The 12882-nt window shown below is 37.9% G+C and overlaps 1 protein-coding gene across 2 annotated transcripts in view; it reads right to left on the bottom strand.

Annotated features, from left to right (window-relative positions):
- The window catches only part of VAPA (VAMP associated protein A), a 37591-nt gene that overhangs the window by 14157 nt on the left and 10552 nt on the right, over positions 1 to 12882 (bottom strand). For both annotated transcript variants that reach the window (XM_033439413.2, XM_004275959.4), the window contains exons 2-4: positions 5193 to 5345; positions 2271 to 2374; positions 1677 to 1757 (exon numbers count right to left, since the gene is read on the bottom strand). In XM_033439413.2, coding sequence (XP_033295304.1) covers positions 1677 to 1757; positions 2271 to 2374; positions 5193 to 5345 — 338 coding nt within the window. The remainder of the gene's footprint in view (positions 1 to 1676; positions 1758 to 2270; positions 2375 to 5192; positions 5346 to 12882) is intronic.

The raw sequence follows: 12882 nt of genomic DNA, 5'->3' as shown, positions 1-12882 counted from the left end.
AGCCCCAAACTTGTAGAAAGAGATCAGGTTTGTGGTTACCAGAAGCGGGGAACGGGGAGGAAGGACTGGATGAAGGGTGCCAGAAGGTACAAAATTGAAGATAAACAAGAACTGGGGATGTAATGTACTACATGCTGACTCTAGCTAACACCACTGTTTGGTATATTGACAGCTGTTAAGTGAGCAGACCCTAAGAGTTCCCATCAGAGGGGGAAAAACTTTTTTTTTGGGTAGCTATATGAGATGGTGGATGTTAACTAAACTTACTGTAGTAATCATTCCACAATATATGTAATACTAATGTTTATGCTGACACCTTAAACTTATACAGTGCTGTATGTCAACTATAGCTCAATAAAACTAGAAATAAAATAAGTCAACCGCGATGAATGTGCTCTTTTCTTGGTTCCAATAATAAGAGTTATGCAAGCTATTAGCGTCCTGGCAGCCTAGCAAAAGAGAAAGTAAACTCCAAATGGGAAGCATCAACATGCCATCAAAGTCTCACTTTCCAGTAACAACATATGTATTCACATTTTTTTGTTTTTGGCAAATATTTCAAAATCCCTTTAATAAGGCATTAAAAACACAATAAATGATTTGGTCAACACCTAATTACCATTCAGGCACTTCTTCATTTCAGCTTATCCTAAGAGTAACACAACAATTGACCCCACGTATTTAATCTGCAAGTTTACTTTTCAATAGGGCAAATGGCCTCCAGAGCAAAGAAAAAAGTCATGTAAAATTATAATCTGATTGTGCCAAACAATTCTATTTATCCATATTATTTTATATGTTAAATCACACACACAAAAACCGACTTACCCTTCAAGCCCCTCCTACAAACCACAGAAAAAAATTCAAATTTGCGTTTCAGAAAAGGAATAAAGTGACCACAACCCATTCTATAAGACTACCTTTTAGGGCTTCCCTGGTGGCGCAGCAGTTGAGAGCCTGCCTGCTGATGCAGAGGACACGGGTTCATGCCCCGGTCTGGGAAGATCCCACATGCCGCGGAGCAGCTGGGCCCATGAGCCATGGCCACTGAGCCTGCGCGTCTGGAGCCTGTGCTCCGCAACAGGAGAGGCCACAACAGTGAGACAAAAAAAAAAAAAAAGACTACTTTTTAAACTCCATGCACATACACTTCAGTCCCTCAAATTGTATTTGCCTCACACTAATCAAAAAGCAACATAAAAATTATTTACTAAGGAATAAAATCAGATGTATTTTGATCAATAGTGAACAAAATATCTGGAAATAGCCAAATTTGGAATAAACTGTTTGTCCATGTAAATTAAATCTTATCCCCAGACTGCAGGTATATAGTTGCCAAAAAGTGGTTTATGTCTGTAATTTAATTATATTTATGTATACACATGTCTCATTCTAACAAAGAACTTGAAGTGGTTTAAGTAGCAAAATTTTGGTAGAATTAGGCGGTTCTTCTCCATCATCCAGCTTGTATCTAAAAGTATTTTTCTTCTTGAACAAAATGTTATGAAATGAAAAGAGCATATACACATTAAGTTTTTAAAAACCGTAAACACTGAGTCTGATAAAGTGGAACAGCCATATCACACAATCACAAAGGCCAAAACCAGAAGCAGAATTCAATCTCAAAGTAACTGAGAGCTTAATAGCTTCCAATTTTCTTATATTTTCCTACTTACCAATTTATCATTTTCATTGGGCATTTCAAATACACATCTCAATTTAGAATCCATCAATTCATCGGGTTTTGCCTCTTTCCACTGAAAGCAAACAAAACCAAACAATGAGACAGAGGAGATACAATGGGGACAAATAGGTTTCGCCTCAAGGGACAACTGAAGGGTTAGCGTAGCTGCTGTGCGTGTCTGTGTGTGTGTGTGTGCGCGCGCGCGCGTGCGCAGGGGGTTCCCCAGGTCAGCCAGGACTACAGCTGCCTGTACACACTGCGTTATTCTCACCCACCACAGGTACCGGCAATGCCACAGAACTTCCTATAGAACCCTAGGAAGAGCTACTATCACAATCCATTAAAATCACACTAACAGCCCTAGAGATTACAGGACTTCACTCTTAATAGCAGCACTTCAAAACTGTCTCTAAGGCGTACTATTTCAAAATTCCTTCGTTCTTGAAATGAGTCAGGGTTATCTGTAGTGAACAGATTTACAGATTTTGTTAATTTTAAAAACCAGGTTTCTCAATGGAGAGCTAAACAAAACCCACAGTTTAAACAACATTTCCCCAGACAACTTCTGTTCAACTTCTCTACTCACCACTGCTTCCATATCTGAAATGTTTGGTGGAGCAAAGATGGTCTGTACCATAAACTTGTGTTTACTCTTCTCATTGGGGTCATAGTCAAAAGGCTGCAGCATTACTAAAGAAGAAGAAAGGACACATGACAGTGACTTCTGCATTTGTTTGCTTCTTTGCATTCCTAGTACTCACTCACTAATTTGCAAATTTAAAGAAAACCAGGAAAGGTGCACACACTGGATTATTTACAGTAAGGATCCAGAAACAACTTTATGGTTTCCAATTATTTTTAAACTGTCTACCTTTCTGATTTGCTAAGTCTTTAACAACCCATAAAATAAACAAATGTCTACTAAAAATAAATAAATATCCATCTATGACTGCCCTCTCTAAACTTAAGTTTGGAAATTTTTCAAAACTTTGCCAACATTAACTATTAAAATGCCTATAAACTCAAAATCTAGTAAATTGCCTATTAAAACCACTTATAATATAAACTTAGGTTTCACATTAGTATTTAGTGATAACAGCTCTTAAAATTAGACAACTGAAGTATTTATACAAGAAATTCTAAGTAACATAAAAACTCACTACCATACATTAGTGTTCTGATATAACTAATTTTTCTAAAATAGATTTTAAATACACACCTATTCAAGAAGAGTTTATTAATTTGTTTAAATGAGTCTAGGACAACAAAGTGTACAAGGAAACCATACAGCCTCATGATTTCTAAACTTTTTCCAGCTTCCTAATAATTATATTCAAATTTTCTTCTGAAGTATTTATGATTTTCAGTGGCCTACAAGAGGGTTTTTAGACGTTCCATGTGGTTTAAAATTATGTAATATAAATCTAATAAGAGAATATAAAGAATGAATCAGCAATTGTACACAATATGTATACAATATTGTGGAGATTACTTCCCTGCTAATATTTAGATTATTTCTAAGATAGACAGATGTCAACATTTTCAAAAAGACAGATGAAATGAAGCAAATGTAAGAAATATCAATTATATAAGAACATCTTCTTTATAAGGTATGTCTGAGAAGTCCATTAACTCCCATCATGGTTAAAAAAAAAATTTTAAGGGCCAAATATACAGCTGTAGAAAATGCACAGGATAAATGCCCATAACCCAGATAAAGCACAGTGTATCTCCAGGAACACCCTTCACTGAACAACCACCCTACGCTATTCACTAGAAACTGGATAAAAAGAAAACTTCAAACATGGTTGTGACTTTATGACAGTCATACTTCTAAGGCTACAGACCATGTAACAAGAGGAAGACAATCTTAGCACAGATTAAAGGAGTAAATCCATAAAGGTGCATGCTAAAGGGAGAGAGAGGGAGAAAAGGAGAGAGTATGCAGACAGAGTCAATCAGGGAAGGCTGCTGGAGGAAGCGTGGCTGGAGTGCCTGCTCACCCGGAAAGGCACTGCACTGAACACTGGAGTGCCAGTTCTCAGTGGAGGAGAGGGATCAAGGGTGTGCATGGAAACAGTAACTGGTGTGTAAGGAGTTTTTAGTAAGTCAGGTGCTCAATACAAGGGGCTTATGTGAGAGAAAGGGCTTTGAGAAGTATACAGGTTCTTAAGAAACATTAATACAGTAAAACTTCAGAAAGCTAGAATCCTAAAGAAAAAGTCCTTCTGAATAGTTCCATGGATTCCTAGGGATATAGCTGTTTGCACCAAAATCTATTTTTAACCATGTGGATAGAAATAATTTTATCTTCTTCCAATTGAGCTAAAAAGGCTTGTGGACTTAGAGAGCAATTTCCAGAACACTCGTTGCCAACTCTTCTTATTGCCCACCCATCTTCCCCATGAACTGACAGTTCGGCCAGACAAACATGAAAGCAGGCCTGCCAGGCCACCACACAAGACTCACTAAAAGCATCTTCTCTAGGCCCTCCTAGCTCTGAGTTTGGGAATACAGTTACTGAGGGAGGATTAAGTGCCCCCAAGAACTCTGACGTCTGTCCTTGACTGCCTCTGCAGTCAGGTTCCACTGATGAACATCTCAGTGAGCCTGCCCCGGGCGCTCACTCTTTGTATAATTTTCTGTTTTTAATCCGCTGTGGGCTTGAAAACTAGAAAACTGATACAGAATTATTTTAATATTTTAGCAATACCTATCAGGATTACGCAGGCATGTTTTGTTTTGTTTAACATACACATGTCTAGGTTGTGTCCCCAGAGATTCTAATCTGGAAAGGTCTGCGTGTGTTCCTGCTCTCTGTGCAATTACAGCAGAGCTTCACAGAGGTGAGAACTACTGCTAGAAAATACGAGTAAATGGTCTCTGTGTGAGGCCTGAGAAGTTCTCCCATAAGTAAACTACATTCTCCTACTTGCTTCCTATCACTCTGCTATGTTAGATGGTATCATGAAAGGATATCGTCAGGGAAGTCTGAGGGCATTAACTCTGGCACCAGCACAGACTCCACGGCAGGAGTAAGCAATCCACACATGGAAGGAACCAAGCACACTCCCTGGACTACAAGTAAACACAAAAGGGGGTGACAAAACTAAAGTTTTCAAGTGCGGGACACTGTTGGCATTAACAATAAAAGGCAGAAAGACGCATCTAAGTTTACAACTATTGGCAAAAGAGTGGCACTGTACATTTTTAAGCAAAAGATTTAGGATAACACCTCCACAGCTGCATGCAATACGTAACAACAGCTAGAGATCTGAATGAATGAGGATGAGCAATCACAAAAATGATACAACATTTCAAAGACAAAATAATAAGGGCAGAGAATGTGGTAGTAAGCTGTAGAAATAAAGAATAGATATAACATTTTTTGAACGACAGTAACTGCTTACAAACTGACCACATACACCCTCACCCCAAGATAAGACATTTCCTGCAGCAGTTTGCATATAGTAAAAGAACAGCATAAATTCAGGACATGGTTTGCTACCTGAAACAGTCACAGTCAACCCTGGGTCAATAATTCCACTGTTGGGCCTCACACAGTATCGACGAGGTGCCGTAGTCTTCACTTTGAAACACACCTTTCTATCCGATGGATTTCGCAACTTAAGATTTGTAGTGACTACATCTGTGAAGGGGCCTGTAAGGTTTAAAAACCAAAAACAGGGAAAAAAAAATTTTAATTGGATTCACACACACACACACACAAGCAGAATTCAAAACTGGATGCACATAACCTCAATTTTATAGAGAGTATGTACTGAAAGTCTGTGTACCTAAATATACCTCCAGGTATACACACACAAAGGAGTTTTATTTTCTTCTTCATTCCTTACCAGACTTTATAAAATCACTACATGAACATGTATTGTTTCTATCAAATAAAATATATTTTTAAAGTTTCAATTTATGAAATAAGCCCAAAATTGTATTCCTAGAGTATGCTCTTACCACATGACTGAAAAGATCGGGATTTCCAGTGGTCTGCAAACCAATGCCAATCTTCAGATTCACCTGACAGAGCCGACCACAAAACCTCTCCATCAGAAGCCGACGAACCCAATGACAGGGTGCTCTTGCTTCACCTCAACTAAGTTTGATCCCTTCACTCGTTCATTCTTTCACTCACATATTTGTCAAGTGTTTATTAAGAGCACTGTGTCAAATACTCTACATACAAAGTTTTTTTTAAGCTTTGATTCTACACCCAAACATAAAACTGCAAAACAAAGAACCCAAAAGGTGATGCAGTCCTGCCTGAATTAAATAAGTCCTAAACCATTTTTTGTTTAAAAAAGGGGGGAGTGAGGTGTGGAGAAACAGTACCACCACTTTTGTTCTTGGCGGAAGAAAAGCCTAAAGATATTTTATACAGGTTTAGACAGTAAACTGAATACCTGTTAATTTGGAGACTGAAGATAAATATGTCTCAATGGAAGCAACAACCACACACTTCTAACTAACCCAAAAGCAATTTTCAGTGGTTTCTAAAACAATTAATTTTAAGTTATACTTTTAAAAAAAAAAAAAAAGCTAGAAGGCTGAAATCAAAGACAACTATTATAAAGGCTATCTTTCCTTTATTAAATAAACCAGAAAAAGTATGTCTTTTAAAACTTTAAAATATTTCTAGTTTAGAGTCCAGACTGAGAAGATTCCCCAACTCTGCCAGATAAAGTTTCCCATTTTGCTGAATACTGGAAAATTATCTTAGACAAAGGCTTGAAGGGGAACAACAGACAGACAATGCAGAGGCACTAGGAAGAGAGCAGGGGCTGAAAGTAGACCTGCCTGATGCAAGGAGAGGAAAAGAAGAGACTTGAAATGAAAGGCACTTATTTCAGGTCCTAGGAAATGAATTAATTTTATCCTATGCTTAAAGTTTGTGAGTTGTAAGATATTTTCTAAAAAAATAAAGATTTGGAACTGGGATAAAAGGGAAGAGACAGAAATAAGAGAACATTAGAAGAAAGCATATAAAGGCAGAGAACCAGTTATGGAAAAAATTCTAATGTGGAATAGGCATTTAAATCAACAAGTACACATTTTTAAAAAATATATATACAATATATATAAGAACTACAATCTTTTGGATAGCTTGCTTGAATTATATGGTCAAGTTAATCACTGCATTTATATATTATTTTACATCCTTTGCTGCTTCTTCAATCCCAATTGCTTGCATTTTTTGGCTAGCAGCTAACTACCCCACCATACACTGGCCCGGGGGAGTGAAGGGGAAAGCTCCAATCTGTCCATTTTGCTGCGTGAATCCACAAAATCATTGGCTAAAGACACATTTTAAGCTATTAAAACTACGAGTTTTAAAGACATAGATTCCATTTCTTAACATTCTGAAAATCCATAAATTACTACAGATAACTGAGAATGTGTACATGTTTATGTGACTATTTCGACTAGGATTTTAACATTAGCATTAAGTATAAATTTATTTTTTAAAGTTTCTTAGTAAAATAACAAAGGAAACATTTTACAAAATTTTAATTTTGAAAAATCCTGTATTTTTATAACAATTATGTAAGTTTCAATTTGTAATTTTAAATTCAATTTTTTTAATTTCCCCAATTTTAGAGGAAAGTACCAACTATCCAAAACAAGGTAAAATAACTGATTTTTTAAACTGACTTAGAAAATGACGATGTGTCAATTTTCATCAACATATGAATTCTGAAACAGTACTTACATTTTATGTTGCCCAAAAGGGATTATAAATCTTAAATAATAGATTGTGGTCTTTCTAGACATAAAAATGCAAACTACCTAAAGATGAAGATAATATGTCAAAAGAAAAAAATTCTACCAATTCAAAAGCCAAATTCTTTACTGAATATGTTAACCTTATCAGTAAAATGTAAAATTACCTACAATAAAGCCACCTAACAAATGAATTTGAAATTTTCTACTCCACTGTGTCCCTCTAACCAAGCCTCTCACAGTAAGGGTTGCTCCCAGCAGCCAGTTCAGAGTCTGAGCCCATTTTCCTGGTTAAGATACAAAATCAGCAAGTACTAATGACCACTAGCATAATAACCAGATTTAATTGCTTGAAGAGGTCTTAGGCAGAAACATCTGTTCCACCTTTGTGGGTCACAGAAACTCTTTAAGAATCTCATGAAAACTATATACTAACCCAGAAAAACATACACAGGCAAATATTCACAACAATTTTACCTTGGGTTTTTCTGGAGGGTGAGGGTGAGATGGGGCGATCTGGGGTGGGGGTGTATCGTGGATTCCTGGAGCCTGCAGGTTAAACAGACCCAATAGAATCTACCCTTACAGGCCCTCAAAAATAGAGGAAAAGTTATGTAATATATCTGCTACAACACAAGCCTAAATCCAGGGTAATACTGCCACTGTCAGGTACTTCTGTCTGACATTAGGACTGGGTGGTGCTACTGTTGTGGGGTGGGGGGTAGAGAGGAACAGGATGTTAGACATTTCACAACACCCGGGTAGATCCATGCAATCAAGTACAGTATTAGGCCCCCATCCCACCAGATCTTCACATACCCCTCCAGAAATCCACACTGGTTAAAAAAAAAAAAAAAAAAAACCTCTTTCCCAGAAATACATCTATTGTATAAAACAAGAAACCTTTTTCTCTTTCCCTAAAATTCTGAAAGGTGAGTTCACCATTACAGAAAATTATTCTACCAACAGCAATGTCACTCAGGACACTTAAATTCCTACAAACATCTGGTCCAGTCAGCACACATGTATGGGTGACACATTCACATGATTCTACCCACATGCATAAATATTCTCTTGCCCTTATTTCAAAACGTTAGAGAAAACCCTCTATCAGATAACTCCTCCCTTAACCTCCCTTAAATCCAAACTCATTTATTTAAGTAGGTTACAGGGATCTGGCTAATTCATTAGTCTTCTACTATAGTCATGCCCAAACATTTACACACTGAAATGCATATTTCATCACAAATTCACTTTCTTCTCCTTTATGTTACAGTTAGGGCATTATATTAAAAAATTTTAACTGTGTATGTTGGTATGTAATTTTATATATGAATTTCACTTCAGGATGGAAAAATGGGCATTACAAAATATAAAATATCAAAATGGGATATCGTGTCAAATAAGGTTAAAAACCACTGCATTATATCAATAATCTCCTGCTTTACTAACATCCCCTGCAATGCTTAGGTGCTTAAACCATTAAGAAAAACAAGTAAATGGTTACCATAAAAATCAGGAGTTAACTTTGCAGGGAGAAAGTACTAGCAGAGCTTTGCAACACACAGGTTCTATTTCTGAACCTGAGCAGTGACTGCAGAGCTACTAACTTCTTGATAATTCTTTAAACTGTACATATTTTTCTTTTATGAAAAACAGTAAAGATTTTTGTTCTTGTTTTTAAGAAAAGCTGACCCTTGGTGTAAGCTTAAAAAAAAAAACTGGAAGAAAATTGAAAAGCAGTGTTTTGATGAAAAAGTGAAACATTCGAAGCAACTTATATAGGAAATAAATACTCACGTTTTGAGGATTTCTAAAACTTAATCCCTGTAATTGAAGAAAATCCTGCCATTTGTCCAATATAAACGCTTAGTTTATCATTTAGAAACAATCACTACAACAGTCCATTTTATGATTACTTGATTGTAAACTACTCACCAACCACAGGTACCACCTGATACTTCCTACTTCACAGATGAAATTTCACTGTTTATATGTAAAAATATACCATATAAAACAAAATTCCACACAATACAGATAACATTTACTTGAACTCTTTTACTGAAAAAACAAAATTAAATTTTAAAACTCCACCTTTTAATTACACAGGCTGCCCTCCTTCAATCTCCCACGCCACTTCCTGTCACTAAGTATTCTATCCTCGCTCTACTACATTACCATTCCCAGTAAGCCAAAGTCCTATTCTCAGTCCCAAATTCTAACAGATGGAAATGTAACATACATAAATACGGTCCCTGTATTAAAAAGTTTGGAAAAAACTTGGAACTTCAAAAATGTAGGAAAAGTTTAGGGCAGCTCACCCAGAAGTATGTCCTAAGTGAGACTAGCCTGACTCCTTTACCTAAATATATATTTCCGGCATGAAACGCTGTATACCTAAAATTTAGAGCAGGACTTCCCTGGTGGCGAAGTGGTTAAGAATCCACCTGCCAATGCAGGGGACACAGGTTCGAGCCCTGGTCCAAGAAGATCCCACATGCCGCAGGGCAACTAAGCCTGTGCGCTTAGAGAATCAAATTTTATTTCAGGATAAGTGGTCCTGAATATAGCATGGAGCATTTCAGAAATAGAAAAGGCCTCTGGGATGCAGCTCAAGAATAAACAGGCTATGTGCACCAATGTTAACTCATGAACTCCGTAGCATCGTTTAGACCAGCAACCGGGAGGTCTGTTGGGAGACAAGTCTCCATGGGTCTCTAGCATTTCTGCACCTTTTGCCAGTGGAGGCCCTGGAGGCTTTCATACAGACTGTCTTTTCAAGGATCTACTACATAGTGAACAGTCTTGCATCTGACTGTTAGCATCTCCCTCGTGAGGAGAGGGCAGGTTTGTTTGCTGTCCAGTGTGATAATGCTCAGGTCCTCCTCTGGAAAAAGGTCAGGCAGGTTTCTGTGCAGCCCATCACAAAAGATTCAGAGGCCCTAGACTAAAGGTTTCTCAGCTATGACACAAACCCACCAGGTGGGCAGCACCCACCTGCACTGAACCCCTTTGTGTTGCCCCCATGGAATCTGAGGGGCAAAGGAAACCAACACAACTATGAAGTTGCTGCCTGCAGTGCCCTGAGAATAACATCCTTTGTCTCTAAACCCAGGAGTCCCATGTCTTCTACAGCACCTTTAACACTGAAGCAGGCTCACCTTTCAGACTCTCCGGTTCTGGACAAGCTCTGAGTTCTTGGCTATGGGGTACAGACTGAGTTAGTGACCTCGGGGGGATAACAGCAGAAAGTGCAATGAACCAAAGCATGCATCTCTGAGGAGAAACAAGGGTGACCATACAACTACAACTACCATAGCACAGTGTCCCTACCTCTCTCCCTGCACGTCTCACTTTATTATTTATGTATGTCTTAAATCACCCACTAACTATAAGCTCCCTGAGAAGAAACCAGCTCATCCCTGAATGAACTGGAGTAATTCACACTGGCCTTAACCTGAGTATGGCTAAGCAATCACATGGATTGTTCTTAGTCAACATGCAATAACAACAAAAAATATCAGAAGTAGGGCTTCCCTGGTGGCGCAGTGGTTGAGAGTCCGCCTGCCGATGCAGGGGACGCGGGTTCATGCCCCGGTCCGGGAGGATCCCACATGCCACAGAGTGGCTGGGCCCGTGAGCCATGGCCGCTGAGCCTGCGCGTCAGGAGCCTGTGCTCCGCAACGGGAGAGGTCACAGCAGTGAGAGGCCCGCGTACCGCAAAAAAACGCAAAAAATCAGAAGTATGTACGTTCTACTATGACTCTAGGTATTCATAAATCATTTACCCCAGCATGACATTTTCACTCCTCCATCCTATCTGTACTGAAACAGAACAGGTAAAAATCCTAATGAGGCAGGCTGGATGCTCAGCTCAAATATATAAATAATGTAGCTGTAGTGAAGTCAGTGATGACTACTTCAATGTTTCCACAGGTGTTAGCAAATTAACGGCTGCATCGCTGATTAAACAGCTTTCCAGTAACAAAGGGTTATGTTGCTGAATATGTCTTGCTACGTTAAGTTAATCACACATCTGAATTATATGCTGTACAGTATACAGAATATCTACTAAGAACTCCCACAGTAATAGTAGCATGGCAGCAGTAGTAAGAGTAAAAATAGTGATAACAGAAGTTTTACAATCTAGCCTTTACTGGACACTCACCATGTATCAAGAATTTTGCGTGAATTACGTCACTAACCCTAATAACAAGCCTATGAGGCTGATACTTTTATTACTTACCCTCATTTTACAGATGAGTCAACTCTGAGTCAGAAGTTAGAATACTTGTCCAAGGTCAGACAAGCACAAAGCCACGGAGGTGGGAAGTCAGGTCTGCCTCCAGAGCCTGAACTCTCATAAATTCTCTATGTATTTTATGCAAATACCTAAGCTATATTTATTTCCTAATTCATAAGCCATTCCAGGCGGATTTCTGCAGTGTTAAAGCATGAAACTGTAATCAAATCAGTAATATAAGAAAAAGATTTTTATTGGATATTTTATTGTATTTTCCTTGGTTCCACAGGATGAATATTTCTGGAAACAAGTATCAAACACCAAGAAAACAGTTTTTATGTTTTACATCAAAGAAAGCCCTAAAACATCTTCATTACAAATTTTAAAGATGAAGTTACCTTAATTTATTTACTGTACTTTTTTCCCAAACACACTGAAATCTCAGACTTGAGCGAATGTAAGCTCCATGAAGACTGGGTCTCTGTTCTATTTGCAGCTGTATCCCCAGCTGGACAATCCCTGGCATAGTAAGTACTGAATAAATATTATTGTACAAACATTAATGTAAAAATAAACAGAAGACCACTTTCCGGGAAACAAAATGAGTCATTTCTATTCAAGATGGTTTACTTATTAAAGCACTAAACACATCTTCTTATAAGCTTTCATTAACCTTACAAAAGTATGGACCCTGAGATTAATACAAAAGCCAAACCTGCTTATTTTATTTAAACCTTCTACTATTTAAGGAAAGCTTTGATTTCTTAAACTGCTTCACTGCCCTTGTTTATCCACATTACATAATCAACAAAGAATTTCAAAATGTATCATGAAAAAAATGTCCAAAATCCACTTAACGTAGTAGTGTGTCATCATTTAAAAAAAAAAAAAAAAAAAAGTTTTCCCACTCCAGGGGCTTAAAGTTATAGTTAAAAGTAACCAACAGGCAGGAACCATGTCTCTTCTTTCTTTTTCAACACTTTCAGTTAATGCAGCAGTGTTCTGAGCACAAAGTTAAATACTCATCCATCACCTTCCTGAGGGGGAGGGGGACGGGGCAGGGGCGAGGGGGACGGGGCGGGAGGGGGGGTCTGCTATTGATGGTGTAGGTACTGACTTTTGTAAAAAGCATAATGTAAAGCAGAAACTAACACACCATTGTAAAGCAATTATACCCCAATAAAGATGTTAAAAAAAAAAAAAAGCATAATGCAGTGTG

The sequence above is a fragment of the Orcinus orca genome, chromosome 15 (assembly GCF_937001465.1).
Source record: "Orcinus orca chromosome 15, mOrcOrc1.1, whole genome shotgun sequence".
Lineage (NCBI taxonomy): Eukaryota > Metazoa > Chordata > Mammalia > Artiodactyla > Delphinidae > Orcinus > Orcinus orca.
The sequence above is the reverse complement of the archived record's forward strand: the minus strand, read 5'-3'. Positions and strand labels throughout refer to the sequence as shown.